This window comes from Tinamus guttatus, unplaced genomic scaffold (genome assembly GCF_059628265.1).
Source record: "Tinamus guttatus ecotype Peru unplaced genomic scaffold, ASM5962826v1 Tinamus_guttatus_pri_ptg000240l, whole genome shotgun sequence".
In the NCBI taxonomy this organism is placed as follows: domain Eukaryota; kingdom Metazoa; phylum Chordata; class Aves; order Tinamiformes; family Tinamidae; genus Tinamus; species Tinamus guttatus.
The window spans coordinates 1,220,392-1,242,915 of record NW_028288774.1 but is presented as its reverse complement, the minus strand read 5'-3'; the positions used below and the strand labels follow the sequence as shown (position 1 = coordinate 1,242,915).

The following is a 22,524-nucleotide window of genomic DNA, read 5'->3' as shown; positions in this document are numbered from 1 at the left end:
GTAACCTTTCTTTTATGATGAATTTGAACTTTACTTGTCCCTCCTTCTTTCACTGTTTTTTGACTTAGTCTCGCACTCTTAAGACAGTGCTTGCCATCACTGTAAACTTACCCATTTGGCGGGAAAAGCTTTCCTGAATTTTGCTTGTTTATGAATAACAAACACTTAAAAAAAAAAAAAAAAAAAAAAAAAAAGCTAATTCCAAGTTCTGTATAGATTTTTTTTTTTAACCATTATGTAGTGTAGATCTGAACTTGAATTTCCTGAAATTAATACCAAACATAGGGGAATCCTTCAAAAACAAAGGAAGGTTTTTGTAAGTCCTTCTAAATATAGATACTGCAGTTCCCTTATGTTGCTATTTTAATTTGTTTCTCTTGTATGATCCTGCTGTTTTATGTGACAATTTTCTCTCTCTCTCTCTTTTTTTTTTTTTGGTTGTTTTCCCCATTGCTTTGGCATCTGCAGCACCTGGGGCCAGGAACCTTCCCCCTGCAGGCACCACACAGGCCTGGATGAGAAAAGATCAGGCTCAAAGCACTCAGAAGCAGTTCCTTTTTGAAAAGCCATTAGAGGTAAAAATTTAAATGTCATCTTTTGTTGGACTATAAACAATAAACTGAAATATTATATGTCATTGATTTCAAAACAAATGAAAAACTCAGCTGTGACCAACATTTGGCATTTGGGAGCTTTTATTTCAGGGAGAATTTACAACAATTTTTTATGTTTGGTAAACAAAGTTGTGCTCCCTCTGTTCAGTTTTGAGCTTTGACAATTAATTCCATACCTATTCATTTTTTTTTGGGGGGGGGGGAGGGGAGCTAAAAGAACAAAGTCTGGTAAATATTCAAAATGATGCAGTGTTCCAGCCATGATTTGAGCTTGGATGAACCCAAAATTTCATTTTAGTGAAAAAAAAAATAAATCTTTTACAAAGCACAGCAATCTCTAGCTATGCAAAGAATTTAAAACTAGCAGCTCCTGCTGCCTTCTCTGTCTTGTTTTTTGTTTGTTGTCTAAGGCTTGGGAATTGGTTATCCCTCCTTGTATAATTAGTCTAGACTTTTAATTTGGTATGTGAGGACAGGCATTTGGTATGTGAGGACAGGCATTTTTTGATTGCAATTGAAAACCAGTATGTACTGTAATAATCCAAGTAACTTAGAAATTAATTCTCTTTATATAGGGGAGCATTGATAGTTAAATTCTGCCTGGAGTGGTAGTTATCCGAGTGTTTCTGAGTTGGCTTGTCACTGCTTCAGAACTGTTAGAAAGCCTCCTCCTTGCTGATATTTCAGTGCTGGTTGTGCTTGGAAAGTAGCTCGCTTCTGCACTGCGCAGTTCTCAGGAGTTTTGCAGATGGGAGTTAGCTCTGCTGAACTAGAAAACACCAAGTACTTAGGGGTTTAGGTTTCATGTGTGTCCTGTCCTGTTGTCTTTCAGGTGGGGCGCAAAGTTCCCGATGCGGGTGTGATAGAGTGAGTATACACTGCTGCCTTGACTGTCTGTCTGGTGGCTTTGCAGTCCTACCAGTCAGAGGGAAACTGCTTTAAAAGACTCCTTTTTCACTAATAGCTGCCATACCTTTGGGAAGAAATTTCAGTATAAGGTGTGGTGTCCGGACTTTCAGGCCTTTTTTTTCTGATCTCATTTTATAATCAACGAGTCCGGGTCTGTCTTGCTCATGTTGGTGCAGCTTTGTAGCTGTATAAGCAAGGAAGAGAGAACACCTGAGCGTTCTAGGGCAAGAGATGAGCAAATATGTCCCCTTTGGTTAAGCACGGACACTTCTCTAGAATAGTCTGTGTTAACTGTGCTGGAAGTTACTTACTGTTATCTATAAATATAACTGGTGTGGCAGCCCAAACAGCACTTACTTGGAAGGATCAGGAAATCACTACCTGCTAGTAAGTGTCACAGTGAAGTTAGACATTTGTATGCTGTAGCCTGAAAAAAACGTTGCTAGGAATAGTCTCAGAATATGGCAGAAGCGCTTACTGTTTGTAGTGTTCCTGTGTTGTAACTTTTCATTTTGGTGTGAGTGATAAAGCTCTATGTTCTTTCTTTATTTTTTATGATTAGTAGCAGTAACGTTGTATACAGGTAAATTCAAGGTGTTAAAAAGTGTTCTGAAAGTTCACTGACCTCTCATTTGTTCCACTTACCAATTCAAAAAGAAGCAAAAGAAACAAAGCGTTGATGCTGTTCTAGTCCCCGCAATATGCTGTAGATAATTCAGTGTGATTCCTGCTCTGAATGTGTGTGTGGCATTGCAGACATCACAAAAGTTTCTGCTTATCCACCCTTTTAAGTATAGCACAGCATAAAATACACTTTGTGGTAGTCTGTTGAGTTAGAGGACTCTTTGAGTATGGAGAGTGATAAATTACTTCATGGATCTAGGCAGAAAGAGCAGTGTGAAGTTTGGAGCTGTCTTAGGAGAAAAATGAGACAGTAGGTGCAGCAAGCAGTGAGTGCGAGCGTGGGTAATGCTTCACAGGTATGCAGCCTCTAACAGAGGGAAGAATGATTTTTCTGCTGTATCAGCTACGGTAATTAATAATTATTCACGTATCTGTAATCTGGTTTTAGTGTCACGAAGCCTGATGAACACTTGGCTGTGTTAGCAGAGTGAAGGCACCTGCCTTCTCACCAAACACCGTAGGTTTTGCCTCTTTGGTGAGACTCGTGCTGTAGGCATCCCTATAAATGCAAACACAGCGCATTGAACAGAGTGCTGTCTCCATGGTTGTTCGTTTCAGAATACTGATGACATCACTCACTTATCTCTAGAGCCCTAAAACTGTTTGGAGCCTTTGATGAAGGGAAAGCAAGAGAGTTAGAGGCAGGAAGAACACACAACTCGTTTGCCTCTCTGCCTTCCCTTGCTGCCTTGCTCTGACCTCTGGCTGGCTCTTCAAAACTTTACTGCCTCCCTCTAGCTCCCCAAAGCTTTTTTTTTTTTTTTTTTTTTTTTTTTAAAGGCAGCTTTCCCTGGTGCTCAGCAATTCAAGCCCAACAGTAAGAGCATCTCATGTGGTTTGTTCATCTGATGGCTGTTTCTTTTCTACATCCTCAGCAAACCTGGTGTGTATGAACTGAGCACGTTGCCAACAGGCATTTCTAAGTAAGTGGATTACACATTTTTGGGAACTTCTTATTTGTTGATGCAGTGATACATGGCACTCTGAAACTTGCTAACCCCAGGGGTATCCTGACTCTAACAGCCGTGTGTTATATCCTTTACCCCTTGTATTTTCTGTTTAGAGGAAATCTGGAAGTGCTTTGATATCAGGTACCAGCTGGAACTATTTTGAATATAAATATATGACTTATAAGTATGAATATTTGACTTAAAGTTCTGAGCAGCATAGAAGAGGACAACAAAGAACTTGTGTAACAATTAGTGCTTGCTCCTACTGGGGTTTTTGCGAGGAATAATGAAAAGTAGCCATGTTCATTTTGTTTCATGCTCCGGGGTAAGTTTTTTACTTCACATTGCGATTAGTAGTTCTATGTTAGCAAGCACATCATGTCCGTTTTATAGTTAAGAGCTACCAAAACTTTTAGATGTAAATTTGGCTTGTTTTGAAACTATTAAGAAGTCTTATTTATCAGTTTGGAAAGTGAGGCAGTCACCTTGTTTTTTTTGCATTTCTAGAGTTTTCATCTGAGTTTCAGAATTGTATGTGTATAGTATGTTGCTGGAAAACACACATTCCTGGAAAGTTAACCATATTTTGCATATCTTTTAGTTATTCTTATTTAAATTTCTTTGGAGTGTTGAGTACTCATCTCACAGATGTTGAGTCCATCTCACAAAATTAAATATCGTGGCCAAAATTTTTGTATGCTTCTCATTGCAGTTTTTATTTTTTGTTTATATACCCATATTTAGAGGAACTGAGAAGGGCAAGGCACCAGAATTTTAAAATAATGTTTATACATTTTATTATTTTTTAATAATTAAGAATTTAAAAACAAATGTGAGAATGCTGGGTTTTTTTGCACAATGCATAGCTGATTGTGGGGCTCATCAATTTTCTTGATAAGTTTTTACAGTTCAAGAAGCACCTGGACATATGTAGTGATGGAGAAGACCCATCAATAGCTGGTAGCATAGTCGGTCTGTGCTTCAAGAAGTCTTCAGTTCTTAAGCTGCTGGAATAGTATTTATTCTGAAGCATTTATTATACTGTTGGTGCTGCTTTTTGTTCTTCTCTTAGCATCTCCATCTGACTGTGCTCAGAAACAGGTTGCTAGGCTCAAATGACTTTGGGCCCTAAAGCACTACAGCTTTCTTGCCACCTTTGGGAATTTCAGAATATTTTATCAAATAGCCTATGTAGGAGTGGATATTCCTTCCTTCCTTTTCTTTATCTGTAGCTCTTCTTTCTTAGGATTCATTTGATTCCTGGATTTATTGGCTCAGAAGAAGCAGACTGGATATTTGAACAACTGCTCCAAGACATACCCTGGGGTCAGAGAACTCACGTCAGACAGGGTAAGGATATCTAGCTCTTCAGGTCATTCCCAGGTTATATCTGCACCAAAATCTGTGCTGTGTCTACCACTATTTTCCAATTTACACTTTGTCTTTTCTGTTTGTTTTTTTTTTCCATGTGTATTTGCAGAGTGTTGCTGCTCATTTTTCTAATCTGTATCACCATGCTTGCATTGCTAATTTGATCAGGTCTTTCCAAATTCAAGTGAAAATTGCCTGTGTTTCTTAAAAATTTTTGAATTTGAGTGCCTCTTCTGTCATCCCTCTAGTTCTTCTAGTTCTTTCTCCTGCTGTTTCTTTTTTTCTCCGCTCCACCGCTTCATACTGTTTCCTGGTGATGCTGTAAAAACTGTGTTCTTTGAGATTCTTGTCACTAGAAATAGCTTTTGCCTCTCGCTTAAAATCCCAGAAGAGCCTGTTTCTTTACCCTTGTCTTTACGTGTTAGTTCTGCTGTGCGGTAAGTGAAGAGACTGCTTTTCCAGGTTTGTTCACTAAGGGGCACCTGTTGGAGCCAAATGGCCCATTTAGCCAGAAACAGTACCACACACAGGTGGTAAAATTTTTCAACATCTGTATTTGCTTGGTTGTGATGAAAGTAATGTGTAGTAGAGAATGCTACCTATCAAACATGAGAAATAGTTGCCAAGAGTGTCTTTGAAGAAGTTGAAAGTACTTGTATTTGATGTTTGCATTACACCACAACCTATATTTGCAAAAATCTTACTTGCCAGACCCTGCTGCATTCTGCTTCTGTAATATCCTGCTGAGGTTGCAGTCCTTTCCAGTCATCCTTTCTGATGGATGCAGCTGCTGCTAGTCTATTAAGCACTGGGACCAGAAATACACAAGGCAACCCAGAATTATAAATGAAACTTCACTTTCATTATTCACCCTTAACTTGTCCAGTGCCTGTCTTGTTAGCCATGGGGGTGAGAAAACTGGTGTGGTTCCAAGATTCCTGGAAGGCCATGCCTCAGGTAGAGACTCCAGAGCAGAACACAAGAGCTGCCTTTGAATAATTTCAGTCAGTCACTACAAGTCTTTATGCGAGGTCGAGGGCCTTTAAGGGAGGCACTTTCTTACCTGTAGTTGAGTAGACTGGCCCTTTTTGAATATCTTTGATTAAATTTCTTGAAGATTGGCATCTTTGTCTTTTCAAGACCTTTAATAAGAAAACTGACAAAGTAATATTTTTTTTATTTTTTAGAGGTATCCTTTGAGGAGCCAAGACTTACCTCCTGGTATGGGGAACTTCCTTACACATACTCCAGGTTGACAATGCAGCCAAACCCTAACGTATGTATATGTTTGCAGTGTCCTGTTATTGCAGTATACAAATAAGCCCTTTACAATGATTGAGAGAGAAAAATGCCCTCTATTCAATTTCTGTGCAGAATTTCTATTTGAATCTCATTTTTGATCAGCAACAGATCTAGCAGGATAGAGGCTAGTGGAATGAGCTTCATTTAAAAAAAAAGAGTTACAAGCAGATTTATTGGGCAGAGCATGAGGTTAAAAGGGACAGGAAGTTAACACTTGGTTCAAAGTTTTGCTGTTGGGTCACTGTGTAGTTTTGACAAATCTCTTAATTATTTGGTTTGGTTTACTCTGTGCATCTTTCTGTTAGAGATTGCAGTGCACAAAGGCATATAGCATTTTTTATTTTAAAGATACAATAATATCAATTACTAAAAAGATAATTTTTTTCCCAGAACACTTGAAGTAATATTGCTTTGAAGTAATATTACTTTGTTGAGAACTTAGGCATTTTGTTGATTCTGGTGTGAATTGCTGGGATTCGCACACATGACCTGCCTGTTCAGCAACTCCAGATCGTAGTGTGTAAATTCCCTCGCTATTTTGGAAGGCTTGGAAACCTTCCTTCTAACTGTCTTGCTGACGTTTTGTTTGTGTTGTGTCAATCTCTCTGGCTTCCAGCCTGTTATCCCATTGCCCTGTCTCTTGGTATTGCTTTGTTTGGAATTTCCATGGCAGTAGATTACAATGTCCCAAAACATAAATTAAGTGTGACTGGTAAAGGCAGGAGAGCATGAGACAGAAGCGTTTGACTCCCAGGGGTGCTGCTAGGGGGGTACCCCTCCTTGCTAAAGCCCAGTTTCAGAGAAGTGGGAGGGCCTGATGTAACAAGAAGAGTTGTGAAGATTTTATAGTCTCAAAAATACCATAGCTGGAAGCCTGCAGAATTTTTGGTGGAAAGATAAAGCCATTGTTTTTCAGAGGTTGGCTGGAATATATATCCCCTGAATTCACAGTTGCAATCCAGTTTGCAAAAAATTCAGAATTATCACTCACTGGGCTGCTGCCTTCTTTTTTCCTCATCTGAAAGATACACCAGCTGTATCAGTCATGCAAGTTTATTTAGTCTTTTATCCTCCTTTTTTTATTTGGAGAAGGAAACTTAAGCAAAATGTGAGATGTACTGGCAAACTCATAGCTGGAAACTAGCTCTGTCACTGTCTAGATACTGCCCATAGATCAGTATATGCCATAGATCGCTTGCAGACACCCTGATGTTGTACTGTGCTTTGTAGATGGAAGTTTCTGCAGCCTAGAAGAAACAGTAGGTGGCATAAAGAGCACAATCCTTGCCTGTAGAGTAGTTTTATATCACAAGAATAGGCTAAAGGGAAGCAAAGTAATTTAATGCACAGCTTGGCCAAGCCAGTTACCTGCCCTGAACATTTGATCTGCAGGAGTAATTAGCGTTTGGTGTCTTCCTGCCCATGCCCCTTTCCTCCCTTCCTCCCTTCTTTTCTTTTTATTTTTAGAGGGAGGTAGGGGTTGGTTGGTTGTGGGTTTTTCTTTAATACTGGATGTGATGGTAGCACCGCTAAGTATAATCCAGTGTGAGTGTTTAGAAGAATTTTGGTATTAAAAATACGCTTCTTTTGGAGCAGTGATGTAGTTGGTACTGACATTTCATAACAAAATGACTTCAGTTGCTGCAGGTTTATAGTATTAAATATGATTCACTTGACTGAGTTATAATACAACGTGCATAGCTGCCATAGATTATGGATGCAGCAGTGTGTTGCCAAAGGAAAGGATGAGAGTCGGTCCTGCATCACTCATTTTTTAAATCACTGAAAGTTTAAAATGTTACAGGCAAACCCTAGGATATGTTGAGTTTGGCTGAGCAAGCTGCACTAACAGAGCTAGGAACAGAGCCCTGTGTTATGACAGTTCTAAGCCATCCGTTGTCTCTTACTCTGGGTCAACAATTGCAGGTAGTTCAGCATGTCACTGAGTCACTTGTTCCTACTTTCTTGGTGGATTGTGTCTACCAGTGACAGCTCATATAACTCAGATCTTAGCAGACCTTGGCCAGGAGATTAAAAAAAGCATGTATTCATAGAAGAAGTTGAACAGTTTTTGTTTCAGGTAAGAAGTCCCATTGTTTATCCATGGTTAATTCAAGCAGATTTTCCTCTACTTTATCTCATTTAACTGGGGTAGCTTGGCATGTATGTATGAAAGGCACTCTGGCTTCATGTCGTTAAGAGATGATTTAGTATTGAGCCATAGGTAACATGAGCATACCTGGCAGAAAGCCTGGTCCTCACCTATGCTGAAAATATAATCAAAATTGTTTAGAGGCATTTGTTTGGCTTCAGGTTCATTGCAGTGAGAGTGCCATATGCTTAGTTTCTTACTAGTAGTTTTACCCTTGCGTCCGATACCATGACAGATTACCCCCGTAGGATAACATCACGGTATTTATCCAATTCCTGCTGTGCTGGTTCCAGTGGCATCCTGTGCTGACCATGCTGAAGGAGCGCGTTGAGGAGTTCAGCGGCTACACCTTCAACTCCCTGCTCTGCAACCTCTACCGAAACGAGAAGGACAGCGTGGACTGGCACAGCGATGACGAACCGTCCCTGGGCAGGAACCCTGTCATTGCCTCGCTCAGCTTCGGCGCCACCCGCACCTTTGAGATGAGGAAGAAACCCTCCCCTGTGAGTGTTCGTGTCACTGAGAGCCCCACAATCACTAATGCAGGCAGGAGCTTTTCCTGTTCTCAGAAAACTTAATAATTACTGAAAGTACTTAAGTAATGTTAGGAGTTACTGTAAAAGCACCATTGATTCTTGTGAAATAAGCACAAGAAGCAAGCTGCATACTTTACAGAACATGACATCTTCAGGTTTGGAAGGAAGCAGCAGTATAGTAATGTGCAGCAATGTAATGCTGTAGTAAAACTGCAATCCAGGGATTCTTCTGCAACAATAATGGCCTTGGCAGTTAAAGAGAAACTAGTGATATTCCTGGCGAGTACTTCAAAGGACCCTGGCCGGAGTTCGGAGGGGATTTTCAGTGTGTAAGTGGACATAGAGTTGATACCCTCTTCTTGACATCAGTCATAGTTTATGTGGGATGAAGAGTACCTCTGACTGTTCCTGGCTGTTGGCATCTTCTTAGCACTGCTTGCATTCTGGCATGTGTGTGCTAGGACCAAGAGACAGTGAGCAGAGGGAAGGAAGAGCTGGTTTCTTTCCCTGAAGTGCGGAGCTGTTGCATCCTACTTCACAGACTAAACAGAGATCCTAACTTTGATAGGGGGTATGTGGAACGTCCTTTCAGAAGTTTGTCAGTTTTTCAGTACAGAATACTCTTGCTAGATGAAAATGCTGTTTTAGGGAATGCTATGTTCTAAAACAGCTTAATGCTTCTTGTATTAAGTACAATAATCTTGGAATTTAAGATTATCCAAGCAGAACATCCTGCTTTGCATGTCTTCTTGCGTGTCTTCTGTTATGTAGTGGACTAGTTACTGTGAACTTCAATGGTGAGAAGTGTTTATTTTTTCTTTTTTTCTTCCTCTTTTTTAAACATACACATGTGGGTATATTAGAAAAGCTGGAATTGTTGAGAAGTTTATCTGCTTATGCTTCTGTTTACTTTGAATGAACTGATGCAGAAAACAAACATGTAGATTATCAAACTATTAGAGAAATGCCTGTGTACTGATGTAATCAAATTTACTCATTAAAAATTACCTTGGGCCACTGGTGAACAGCAAAGGGCACAGCTTGAATCAAAAAAGTAAATAATTCATATTTTTTTACTGGTTCTTCCTTTCTTAGTTTGTAAAGTCTTTGTTGCCTAAGGTGGATTTTATGCTGTGGTCCCTGAACACATGAGATCATGTAACCAGTGTCTTAGCTCAATGGGCATAGCGTGAGTAAGCATCCTTGATGTTGTAACGGTAGCTAAATGTCAGCAGGAAAGTTCATTCCTGTGGGAAGCTGTCAGCGGTGCTTGGATTCACTTCTAGAAGTGCATGTGTCCCTCTAGATGGATCAGAATCAAGGCCGGTGAGATTTCAGCACAAACTTTATACTTTACCTCTAAAAGCAGAACTCAGTTCTTAGTGTCTATGTTCTCTTTTATATTTCCTGAAAACAAACCCACCATAAACAAAGGGGAGAATTCAGTCTGTGCCTTCAGTAACTGGCCATCTTGCTTGACCTGCACTGTGTGATTTTTTTTTCTCCTTTTTGTTTCCGAGGTGGGTGATTTCCTACAGAAATACCCCTTAAGCTGTCCTCAGTGTGTCTTACCTAAGAGTGCTGACCAACTCAGTCTTGTTGAACATGATGTATGTTCCTTCTGCAACAGACATACCTGTTTCTAAGGTATGATCACTATGTGCAGAGTCATCTTTGAACAAATTGCTATTAACTGTTATCTCTGCCTGAAGGGAACTTGTACTTAATTATACAGCAAATATTAGATATTCTTTGCACTTTCCAGAAGCCTATAATTTTCTTGAGAGCATCCTATGACACTAGGATAGCTCTACCAAGTGGGAGTTACAGGACTTTCTGATGGAAATTACAACTTTTCAGGCTGTACTACCAAAGAAGTAATTTTTATACTGCATTGCAACACAGCGTTCCATCTTTCTTTGAGACAAAGTAAGTGCTGGTTGTAGATATGGGAAGCTACAGCAAGAGGAACGTAGTTTTAGAGACAAGGGGTTCAGATTGAGAGTCATCACCAACATTCAGGCTCTCTGGTGTGTAATCCGTCAGTTTTAGTGCATCACCTATTGAAGAATTAGTTTTTGCTAGGGAAGGGAGGAGAGCCTAGATAACTTTTTGACGGGTGTAAGTTGAAACAGAGGAGGTTCCACCTCCACATGAGGAAGAACTTCTTTACTGTGAGGGTGACAGAGCCCTGGAACAGGCTGCCCAGAGAGGTTGTGGAGTCTCCTCTGGAGATCTTCAAAACCCGCCTGGATGCCACTCTGTGCCACATGCTCTGGGTGTCCCTGCTGGAGCAGGGGGGTTGGACTGGATGATTGCTAGAGATCTCTTCCATCCTTAACCATCCTGTAATTCTGTGAGCTGTGATTTTCTCTCAAAATTCAGCATCTCTGCGGGCCAGAGTTCTAATTACTTAGATTTGAGAGCTTTGAAGACTTTCATCTCTCTGTAGCTGTTCCTCTAAGTCCTGTTAAGTATTTTGAACTGAAATGCACCATGAAAATACAGGATGATAAATACTGTGATAGAGGATCATCCTGGATGAATGATGCAGCAGAAAAAAAGATTAAACAACTCTGATCAAGTTTTGGGTACAAAACAGTATGTACAGCTACTTGGATAGCATCCTGTAGCGCTATTGAACAGTACTAGCCTGGGGTTTTGGAGACTGCAATTTATATTAGCAACCATGTAAATATTTATTATGTCTTGAAATATGTATCTCCTTATTAGGAATTAAATGTCTTTTATTTTTTTTTCCCTGAGAAAACTACAGGGAAGATAATGCTGGCTATTTTTGGCAGCACATATGTGAGGTTTTGATGTTTGTCTGGTAGGAATTTGACTTCAGTTTGTGTGGGCCACCCTGTTGCAAAAAGAAGTCTTTTTTTTTTCCTTTCCTTATATGCTTTTGTGGCCAAAAAAAAAAAAAAAGGAACGTGTTATTTAGGTGCAAGCAATTTTTTCCTTGTAAATAGTTCTAGAGGGAGGGTACTATGTGCTCAAGTGCTCAAGTGCACATTATGTACTAGACAGTGAAGGAGCTCGGGGACATGCGTAGCATATTTGCATCCCCATCACAAGCATCACTTGTGGCTTCACAGCAGTAATTTCTACATGGATTTAGCCCAGTGCCAGTCCAACACAACAGATGCGTTTCGGAAGCAAATCCCCAGCTAGAGCTGCTAAGAAGCCTCCTTGTGGAGTTGGTGTGGTGCGGGCAGTGGCGGCGTTGCTGGCGGGCTGCTCTCGCCAGCCCTTCTCGGCAGTTTGCGCGGGAGCCAGGAGGTGGCTGCTTTGTGCTGGGTCTGATTCACGCACCCTGCTCACGAGCTCTGCCTTTAGTCAGCAAGTCCTGCTGTGCTTGCCAACAGCATCAGCTGTCACCTCTGATCCCTGGGCCCGTCTCCAGCTTTCCCCAAGGCCCCTGTTTTTGTGGAGGATTTTAACCGGAGGGTAGCTGACTTCACCGCGTTACACAGCTCTCTAACAGAATCTTACTACCATTTTTACTGCTGCCTCTCACTGTTTAACTTGGACAGTGCCAGCTTTTTTGATTAGACCCTTTGGGAAACTGAATGTCAAAACCTAGTTAAAGGGCAGGGGGCTATACCTGATCTTTTGGTGAGCTCCTGCGTGCCCCGGGGAGGCCCTGTGCAGTGCCGGATCGGTGCCGTACGGAGCGGTTGGGCGCGATTGCCCGGCTGACGGCGGCGTCCGCGTGTGTGGAGGTGACGAGTCGTACGGCTGCTCCTCTCCCAGGGGTAACCAGGGGAACGATGGGCTTGGGGGTGTGTTGGGGTGCTTCGTGTCTGGGTTAGATAATAGCAGGATGTTCGTGGTGTTCTCGGAATCAGCCTTCACGTGGGTCTGTCCTTCAAACGAAACACAAAAACAAGGTCCTTTACCAGGCCTTGGACAGCTGATGTCACAGGAGGTAAAGATCTCCTTGAGCTTTCGAACACAAGTAGGAAAATAACCTGCGATGTCCTAACAGGCATTATTTGAGAAGAATACGAAGGTATAAAGAGCACAGTAGAAACTGAGGCTAGAATCAGGACAAGCAGGGTTGATCCTTTTAGAATGGCATCAAGGCAACTTGAGGCAGAAGTCCAGGAATATTTTTAAATATTGTACTCACTGCTTCCTGTCAGCTAAACCTGAGTTTTCCTGACTTGATGACCATGGTTACTTAAAAAGAATTAAAAAAAAAAAATTAAATCAGTTTATGTAGGCACTGTAGATTTTAGATTGTATTAAACGTGCAACTCAAAATTATCAGAGTAAAGTTCTCATACACTAAGAAGCAGGCCAGTAGCTTTATTACACCTGTATTCTTTTTCTAAAGAGTTTTGCTCTTTAGAAGTCAGGAATAATCTTCTTTTGTAAACTTTGAATTCTGAAACCCAACTAGATTTCTCATATGCTTAACATTGGCTCCAGCGGTAAAAGTTCTGAAAAAAGAATTTGGTGGATAGTAGAAGTTATTATGTGTGTGAGAGAGTCTTTGTCTCTAACTTTACTTGTTCTGAATAACAGAAAATCTCTTTTCTTCTGAGTTAAACTCAACTCAGAAGTGTCCCATATAAAATGGGTGGAAAATGGTGTTTTTACATGCTAGCTTTTGTAACTCAAAGCATGGTTTCTCCTAAATCACGTCTCTCAGAAGATTCATTTCGGTCAAGATGAGCAGGATACAGAGTTCACTGTTGTCTGGCTGCAGACTGAAATGATGTAATCCTGTGAAATCAAAACCAAGCCTGCAGTGGTATTTCTCTGCTCTTCATCAGAAGTCGTATTTTTTGATATCTGTTTTTGCAATTTTCTGTTAGTTTCCTCTAAAGTTTAAGAAAGCATTTTTGGCATTATTTCTGATAGAGCAAAATAAATGGCTAAGAATTCCAGAAACTTGAAATATTTTGCAAAGGACATTGTCATTACCAAGAAAATATTAGGCATGATCCTGAATCCTTTCAGCACTCACTGACTTCCAAGTTTAGGGAGCTTCACTGCTGGAACAGCCTCAGGCTTTTGGGTATCACCAAGAAATGCACAAATGCAGTATTGCCAGCCAGTACTGGTAATTGTACTAGCAGCAAATGAATAGCCTCATTCTGTCACTCTGTGGTGAATATCTAGTCCCGGACCTGAATAGAAATTGGCAAAGGTGCTAAGTCAATTACACCAAGCAGTGTTTTTTACTATTGGGAATTGATCTGACTCCAACCAAACTCTTTTCAGAGGATTCTCTCTACCTGCTTCTGCCTTTGATTGTCCTCCTTGCCCTGTGCTAAAGATTGTTCTTTTCCCTAATCTTTTTTCTTTAAGTCCAAGACATAATTTTCCCAGTAGTTGAGACTACTGCTAGTTGAATTTTTCTTAGCAGAATATGTTGGGTCAGAGCTATTAGGTTTTCTTAATGTCTCTCAAAATACCATGTCTTTGCTTTATGACTGCTTACACCTTCTTCCTACTGTCCTGTCTGTGCACTGCACTGTTGATTTTACTTGGGGATCTTGTAACCTTAGCTTCAGCAACGTGGGGCTTTTGTTAGTGTTGAGGTATCCATACGTAACCGAGCTTCCAGCTGGGTTAAACCTTTTGTGGTTTTGTGAGTCCATATGCAGAATCTCAGTTGTTCCGTACCGTTTCTAGCTCCTTTGGGATCTGCTTCTGTCACAAGTGACATAAGTTGTGACCTCCTATCTCCCTTTTTTACTCTCAACTAAAGGTTCCATTTTATATGACAAACCTGACATGCCACTGTAGTAACAGAGTTGGTTTAATTCAGGCAGGAGTGATTGCTCTGCTCAGCTGGATCTGAAATAAGTGAGTGTTGCTTCCTCCCAGACACTCAACAAGTGCAATTTTAGGAGTAAGCCAGTGAAGAAACTGGAAGAGAAAAAACTGCTTCACGACTACTAAAAACTTCAAGAATAGAGGGGAAAAAATGCGAAGCCTCTGTTCAGCACTAGTCTGTAGGATACATATTTCTTTACAGGGAGACTGTCATGGTATAGAACGCTAAGACCTGGCCTAATTATGTTTCTCTTAATCTGTTCGTTGTACCATATTTCTGCCCCCCCCCCCTTTTTTTTTTCCATGAACAAGTAACTGATCTGGTCATCTCTTTAGGGAAAAAAAGCCAACGTCATTGCTTCTAGAGGTGTTGGTACAATAAAAAATTTGTAATCAGGCTATCTGTTCACTGTATGTTGTATACACAGAACAGTGTTAACCCTGTACTAGTACAGTTCAGTCCTTGGGACTGAATGCTTGTCATGTTTCCTTGGAGGACATTTACTACACAGTTTGTTATTTCAGGCTGTGTGTGACTTTCTAGACATTTAGAATAAAAGGAATACTGGAGGGAAGTAGGGAGTTACTATTCCTCTGTGTGGTATATGTGAAGCCAATATGGTAGTGTTGCTGTATCCAGTGATGATGCTTTTGCTTTAAAAATATTGTAGGTAATTTGAAGGTTTATAGAAAGTTTTGCAAATAGTTAGTATTTTCTAGGTTAGCAGTTTGCTTTGCTTAAAGAAAAAGGTTAAGAGAACTTGCTTTACAAGTTACTGTAGGAGACCTTTTCTATCAGAGTTTTTCTTTATCTATCAGAAAATGCTAACCAAAATGTCATGTCTGGAACTTGAAACAAGACCAATTCAGATTAGAAAGAAGACGCATATTTTTGATGAGGTAGTTAACCATTGGCATAATGGTTATTACTGCAGTGTGTCTCCACACAGAACTCTTCAAGTCAAGAGTCACTGTTTCTGAAAGATTTGTTGTCTCAGTCCAGAATTTTGCACCACGTAGAGGAATCAGTTGTTGAACTTTGTCTATGTTGTACAATCTGTGAGATGCTTTAAATGCTCAGCCTGAAATCTCTGTGAAATACAGTTGCAGACAGGTGTAGTTAGGCTTTCTTGTCTTATTCGTTGCCTTCTCCCCCTCCCCATATTTTAAGCACTGCTAAAGAGGACTGGTTTTCTACCAAATGCAATTACCCACTTCTGTACCTGTGTACACTTCTGTATCCCACCTTTTTTAGGAAGAGAATGAAGACTATACTTACGTAGAAAGACTATGAATTCCACTGGATCACGGGACTCTACTGATGATGGAAGGGGCTACCCAGACAGATTGGCAGGTAAGAAATTTTTAAGAAAACAATAGGTTTTTCATTCCAGCACTAATTGGTATGGTAGGAATCAGCTCATATGCAGATGTTCCAGCATTTTTTAAACTTGGGCATTAAGGTTTCAGCCTGCAGCTGAAAGAGCAAAAATAATTTAGGAACTAAAAACATAGGAAGTTACAATTTCATTTAGGAGCCTTACAATAATTAATAAAGACCTTTTGTTTTCAGTGGCTCTGAGCAGTTGGAACATGATTTTTTTGCCTTACCCTAATGTTCAGAAAAGTTAGTAAAAGCTTTTTCTTTTTTTTTAAAAAAAAAAAAAAAAAGTTAGTAAAAAAGAGTTAGTAAAATCCCTGGTCACTGGAAATGAAGTTACGTGTTTTTCTTGTTGTGTGATTTACCTGTATTTTAAATATACATGCTCATGCTTTTGCTTTTGTTCTGTTTTGTTTTTTATACTGTCACAGCATCGAGTACCTAAGGAATATCATTCCAGGGATGCGCGGATAAACTTGACATTTAGGATCATTTATCCAGAATCTGAGGGAACTTGATAATCAAGAGACACTACAAACCAAAGGAAGCCTTACAGAAACAGAGTTCTGTCATATCTGATGGAGAAAAGATGGATATTGTGAAGATCTTTGACAGTCAGAAGCTCACTGTGTTATATGGAGAGTGCTGTTTTGTCTTCAGAAGTTGTGCTGTATCAGATGATGCTAAATTACAGACTTTTGAGAATGAATAATGATCAATCTTGGACGAACACGAAACACCTGAAATTAAAGATCTGAGAGATACCAGTCGGAGCAGAAAGATTCAGTGAGCAGTTATTTTTGCACCTTCCCTTGTCTTCACTTTCTCCTCTAATAGTGGTTCATTTTCCCAGTGAAGCCAGGACAGGATTCATGTATGTGAAGCCAGCTCTGTGTGTGCTATGTGTATAGAGGTGAGAAAGCTGCGCTTCATGATCCTCTCCTAGGTGTTAATAACCTCACCAAGCACTAGGGCCTTGCTTTTCATTTGTGTGTTGCAAAGTCTTTTCCAGCAAAGGAGTCACTTGTAATTCATGCAATTTTTTGAATTACTTGTGCTAAGTAACGAAAGATCGAGGCTTCCCTCTGCTATACACTGTGCAGTCAGATTTTGTGCTATTTTATCTGTGCAGACAGGACAGACAGGGAACACAAACTGCTTAGCCAGGTCTCATCCATCAAGCCCAGGTTGCCCATCTCTTGAGTATTAAGTTTTCTGTCTCTGATGGCTTTAGACTGTCTTAGACAGGAAAATAGAGACAAAAAGAAAAGAATACACTACTTTCAGAATTTGTTAATAGATTCTTAATTTATTGTTGTGTGTTTCTTTTTAGCACAATTAAGCTATGGCTTCCAGTGATATCAGGTGGAACTGGAAATGATAACTGGGCATATACTGCCAAACAAGACACCTAGAAGGATTGTCCCGAAGATTTGGGACTTAAATTACTATAATCACATTGTAAGTCAGTGCTAGTCTGGTGCTACTACCAAAATGTTGCTAGGACATTTCATACAGTATTAAAGAATGTTACTCTGAAGGATCTCTCTTAAATTTCTGTCTATGTAGAGAAGCAATCAACAGCTGATGTGCAATTCAGGTTGACCTGCTGGAATTCAGGTTTGTGTAACCTACGCAGTTAAGTCATCACTACAGTTAAGTAGCTTCCGTATTCGTGTTGGACCCAAACACAGGTTTGGTATGTGCTCACCTTCTGCCTACAGCAGCCATACCTTACATACATACACGCATTTTTTTAACACATCAATGTTATGAGGTAAATTAATGTCCCTTCTAACTTGAGAATAAGTTTGTGCCTAGAAAAAGTCTTAATATTTGCTGCAGATTAAAATAGATACTTGAGGAAAGTCAAGTTGTTAATACTCTACTGTACCTATGTTTTAGTATTGGTGACCTAAAGGAAGGACTACTGGGTCATTTTAATTCCTGTACTCTTAGCACTGGGCAGAATCATATCTTTGTCTGTCACATCTCTTAGCAGCTTGTCCACCTAAGGCCCCATTCAGCCTTTGAAATAGCTTATTCTTCTGCAGTGAATGATTGTTGTTAGGAAACTTGCTTCATTACCTAATAATGTCTTTGCTTTAAACCCTGTTCCTGTGGAAGAATATGTTTCCATAATTTCCTCTGCTTGAGGCCAAGGTCTGGGCCCTGTGATGCGTTTTCTGGGACTTAGTGTTGCAGCAGGCAGGCACCTGCTCTCCAGGTGTGACTGGTGCTTTGTGCTGGTCCCTGGGGGTATGTCCAAGCCTGGCAGTCCTTGCCGAGGGGGTTTTCCCTTCACCAAGGGCAGCAACGTTGCAGCAAGGCAGCGTTTTAGCTGTGACAGGAGCTACCTGTGGCGCATTTGGGAAGCGCCGTGCATTGCAGCAGCCCTAGAGGGGAGGACGGAGAGAGGCTTTGGTCCCCCCTGGCCCTGTGTCCTGCCCACAGGAGCAGCTGCGGCCAGGTCGGGTTGCTCTGAGCAGGGCCCTTCCTTCCCCCCGCCTCTTCCCAAATCGGGCCCAGGCAGCTGGTGGCTGATCCCGACCTCCGGCCCTGCGGAAGGGCAGGAAGGGGCTGGCGGCAGCAGAGATTCCAGCCCACGTCTGCCTGGGAGATCTTCCCACAGAGACGTTTCCCTCATGGACACAGACTTGTTCCTCCCTTGGTGCAGGTAACACTCACGGTTCTCAAAGTGGATGTCTGCAAAAGCTAGACTGAAGAGGTCTTGATCCTTGGGTTCTTGGTAATTAAAGACTTGATTTTCGTTAGAGGACCAGCCAACTTGAAATTTGCAACTCCTACTTTCCAACAGTTTTAGTTGTTTCATAGTTTGACATGTATTTGGAATGGGAAATACCTGGTTTTGTTCTGATGTTTAATTCCAAAAACATTACTTGGAGGTTCTTTAGACCATAATTTTATATTTGAGCAAGCACTAAACTTCTTTTTTGAAAAGAGAGAAAAAAAAAAAAAGTCACTGTAAAGGCTTTTTCTTTTTTCCAGTTATGGGGCTGCCTTCCTGCCCAGGATTATTTTGACAGTACAATAGTCCCAACCAGAAGGTTATTGAAAATATTTAAACTGAGAATTTATAGCGTGAATTTAACAAAGGTGTTCTGTTTATTTGGAAAAAAAAAATGTATATTCACAGAGGATTCAGGAACAGAGTGGTTCTGTTTTATTTTTGCTCTTATTGCCAGTCTTTTGTGGTTTTTTTTTTGCTGTTATCACCAGCCTTGAGCCCATATGAGCCATTGGAACAGGTATTAGAGCTGCTCAGCCTGCCGAGCACCTTTGAGTTTTATTTTCCATATTCCCATGTTTTTTTTCTGTCTCCCCCAAAATGCCTTCATAGCCTTTTCCTTTCCTTCTCTCATTATTTGTCTCTAGTTTCCTAGTATGCTCTTTGCTGCAGGTGTGACAGTACTATTTATGTAGAAGGTACAAACTGTACTTTTACTTTTTTCCTCCTATTTCTTCACACTGAAATACCACTTTTTCAGCAGAACATTTCTCTCTTCCAAGAAAAGTGGAAAAAAAAAAGGCATTCTTCTCAAAACTTGGCTGTTTTTTTTTTTTAATAAGTTTGAGTCTAACCATTTTCCCAGTTAAAATCCCCTTTTCTGAAATAGCCACCACCACCTTTTCTGAAATGTGGCAGCCCTCAGGCTGCAGCACTCGATGATGAGTGAAGCTGTCTGTGAGAACGGACTGTGGCCTCTCGCCTGCACAGAACAGGCAGATTGGAGCTGTTGGGAAGGAGACATTGACTGGCACACGAGGGCATACTGTCAGGAATAGAGCCATCCAGTTATTTAGTACTTATGCGAGTATTAAATGATAACATCATTAATGAACCGCATTAGTGTCAGGAATCCTTCGGTCCCCACACTACCAGTAATAATCATTTAATCATGGAGTACTTGAATACTCAAGCACAAACTCTTTAAGAGGTTAGATTATATTTAACAGAATATTACACAACTAGGCCACAACACAGGATGATCTAAGCACTTTTCATTTAAAACAAATAGCGAAGTTTCATAATTTCTCTTGTGAATTTCTTTCAGAAAAAAACAAATAAGTTTGATTTTTCAATTTTTGATTATCTTTAAAACCATAGATTATTGTGTATCTTCTGTGTCAGTTTAATTCTAGCTATTTCTCACTTGTCATGATTGATGGATTTAATGTAGCTAAATATGCACCGAACAACAGTAATTTAGAAAGAGGTGGGATGCCAGGAAGAGGTTAAACAGAGTTTTTATTGCCTGGTGTTGGCAGAGTACAGAGATGCGTCCCCCGGGGCTCGGGACAGCAGACATACAATGGGCGCTGTGAATCTGCAATGCCTCCCTGTCAAGTGCTGGCACTACTGACTTCACTAAAGAGCATTTATCACCCACTTTGCCTTTTCTGGTCATAAACGTTTCCAGGCTGGGAATGAACCTGCCGCACTTAGGTTTGTTTTTGAAGCATTTCTTTTAAACGCTCAGGGTTTCCATGGCAACATCTGCCATCCGTGTGCATTGGAGCTCGTGGTTTGTCCTCCTGGCACCGAACTTGTGCTGGGATCTTGCAGGTACCGTCCCACTTGTAGGACTCACCTGTAAGTGTTATATATAGTGGCTCAGCAGCAGATGGATATAAAAATGTTGGCCCTCCTTGAAGGGCCATTCGCTCAGCAGGATGATAGATGTCTGCTTTCCTGCTTGCTGACCTGCATGATTTATCTCATTCTTACATGTATATTTTTTTCTTTATAACATTCAACAATTTTGGATAGTTGTTGTGAGGGCCGTTTACAAACAGGTCAGGTGGCCACTCTTTGGCTGCTTGCGCTGCGCAGACGTGACCAAGGCAAGCTAGCGCATCTCCCCCTAAATGAAGGGGATGGGGATTATAGTGAAGAATTAAAATAGAGAGAGTTGCAAAGGGATGGCCTGACAAATCCCAGGCCAGAGGAGCACCCACGGCTGGTGGGACAGGGCAATCGTGGCCGCTGGCCCTCAGGTCGCAGCGAGCCCAGCTGGAGGAGCTTTGGCTCTGAGGAGCTTCTCCTGCAGAGAGCAGAAGATGAAACACGAATGTGCAGAGACGTGACCTGCCCGGGGCAATTCTAGCCTGGAAATGCAACCTTCAGTCCCTGTTCAGTGCCCTACTTGTGCAGCTTTTGTTTTGCAGTTCTTTTGGAAAACAAACAGTTTTATTATGGATTTATCACTAGTAATGTGATGGCAACCAGATGCTGTTATCCTCTGACACTGCTACTGAAATGCTGACTTCGCTCTTCAGCTATCATTTTACAATTAGAAGAATTTAGTATAGAAAATAAAATATTTTTGCAGGGAGCATTAATCTGCTCAAACACTTCAGTGTGTTGTCGTACGGCAGCAGGCAGCTTTGTGGGATTTACTGCATCTCAAGAAGCTCGGAACGTCATGGTTGCTAGATACAAATGCAAGGAGGGAGGATTTCTGCACACTCGTGCTTGCACGTCCTGTACACACTGTGCTTGATCCCAGTCTTGGGGTCGGGTGTTTTCAAGCCCCCAGCGGATGGGGCTGAGGAGCAGGAGATGCAGCCGGGGGGCTGAGGGAAGGAGGGGACGGCCGTGCCTCGCTGCGAGTAGTGTCGTGCTGCACCACCTTAGCTGAAACTAGTATTTTAACAAGCATTTCCCGTAGCAATGCTGTTTCTTTAGCCTGACTTGAAAGTGCTACCTAAAATGGCCAAACTCCTATAAAAATGAGATCAACCTTTTTTCCCTTAAAACTTATTTCCTCTTAAGTGGCTAAAGTCTCAGCACGTGACAACGTGGAACCATTTGTGTAGCAGGCTGCCTAGAAAGAGGCATAAAAATTTACGCGCACCTGTAAGCCGTGCATCGTGCGCCTCACGCTTGAAGCACGACCAGGAGACCTCGATCATCCTGGAAGCCGCCAGGCCGTGAGCACCGGAGCTGCCTTCACACAAGCCACCTCATGCGCTCGCAGTGCCTGGTAAGTCACAGGGGGGACTGGGACGCGGGGCGGCTGGCAATGCTTCTGCCTGGCCACGCGAGGGGCTCGTCCTGGGGGAACGTTGTGGGTACCGAGCAGGTGGGATTGCTGCTTGCGTGTGGCTTGGCCGCATGCCCGATTGCGAGCATGCCAACACGGTCCTCACTGAGGCGTCTCCCACAGGCATCTGGTTGCTGGTTCTGCCTTTGGTATTACTGCAAATAAGCATGGAAAGGGTGCGCGTTGGGTAAGGCAGCCTGGCGTGGGCAGCGCTCAGCTGAGCGTTTCCCGGGCTCGGTGTGTTGAGGGGGGCTCGTGATGGGCCAGGCCGCAGAGCGGAGACGTGTTCCGCAGCGAGGGCAAGGCCTCCCTGTCGGAGCGTGCTCGCGGATGGCGCCTTCCTGCGAGGCGCCTCGCAGGGGGTTTCTGTTGGGCCCTGCTGGGCAGCGCGGGTCACCCCACCACACCCGATGGCCTTGGGCTGAACCCAAGGGTGTGTGTGGGCACGGGTGGGAAGGCGGCGAGGGCGTCTCGGCCATCCTGAGGCGGCGGGATCCATTTCCTGCGTACTCGCTTTGCGTTTCCCCGACACTACAGCTTAGGCTGCAGTAGGTGAATGCTTTCAGTATTATTCTAAAAATGGTTGTTTGGGGATGTGAATTATATTGGAAAAGAGAAAAGAAACTCTGTGCCCTTTCCTCATGTCAATTAATTCAAGGAGCAACATTTCTGAGTTGATGACGTGCGCAATAAGATGCTGTGTGGTGGCTTACAGAATTAAAAAAGTGACTAAAACATGCTGTCTAGCAGGGCAGCAA

At 41.8% G+C, this 22,524-nt stretch overlaps 1 protein-coding gene across 1 annotated transcript; it reads left to right on the top strand.

Annotated features, from left to right (window-relative positions):
* Window positions 1–464: 464 nt before the first annotated feature.
* On the top strand, window positions 465–16,225 carry ALKBH3 (alkB homolog 3, alpha-ketoglutarate dependent dioxygenase). Its single transcript, XM_088525715.1, is given in 8 exon segments — window positions 465–575; window positions 1,447–1,481; window positions 3,083–3,130; window positions 4,404–4,507; window positions 5,716–5,804; window positions 8,276–8,485; window positions 15,573–15,671; window positions 16,130–16,225. Coding segments are annotated over 8 exon segments (732 nt in total). The 5' UTR covers window positions 465–515; the 3' UTR covers window positions 16,217–16,225.
* The last annotated feature ends 6,299 nt before the right edge of the window (window positions 16,226–22,524 follow it).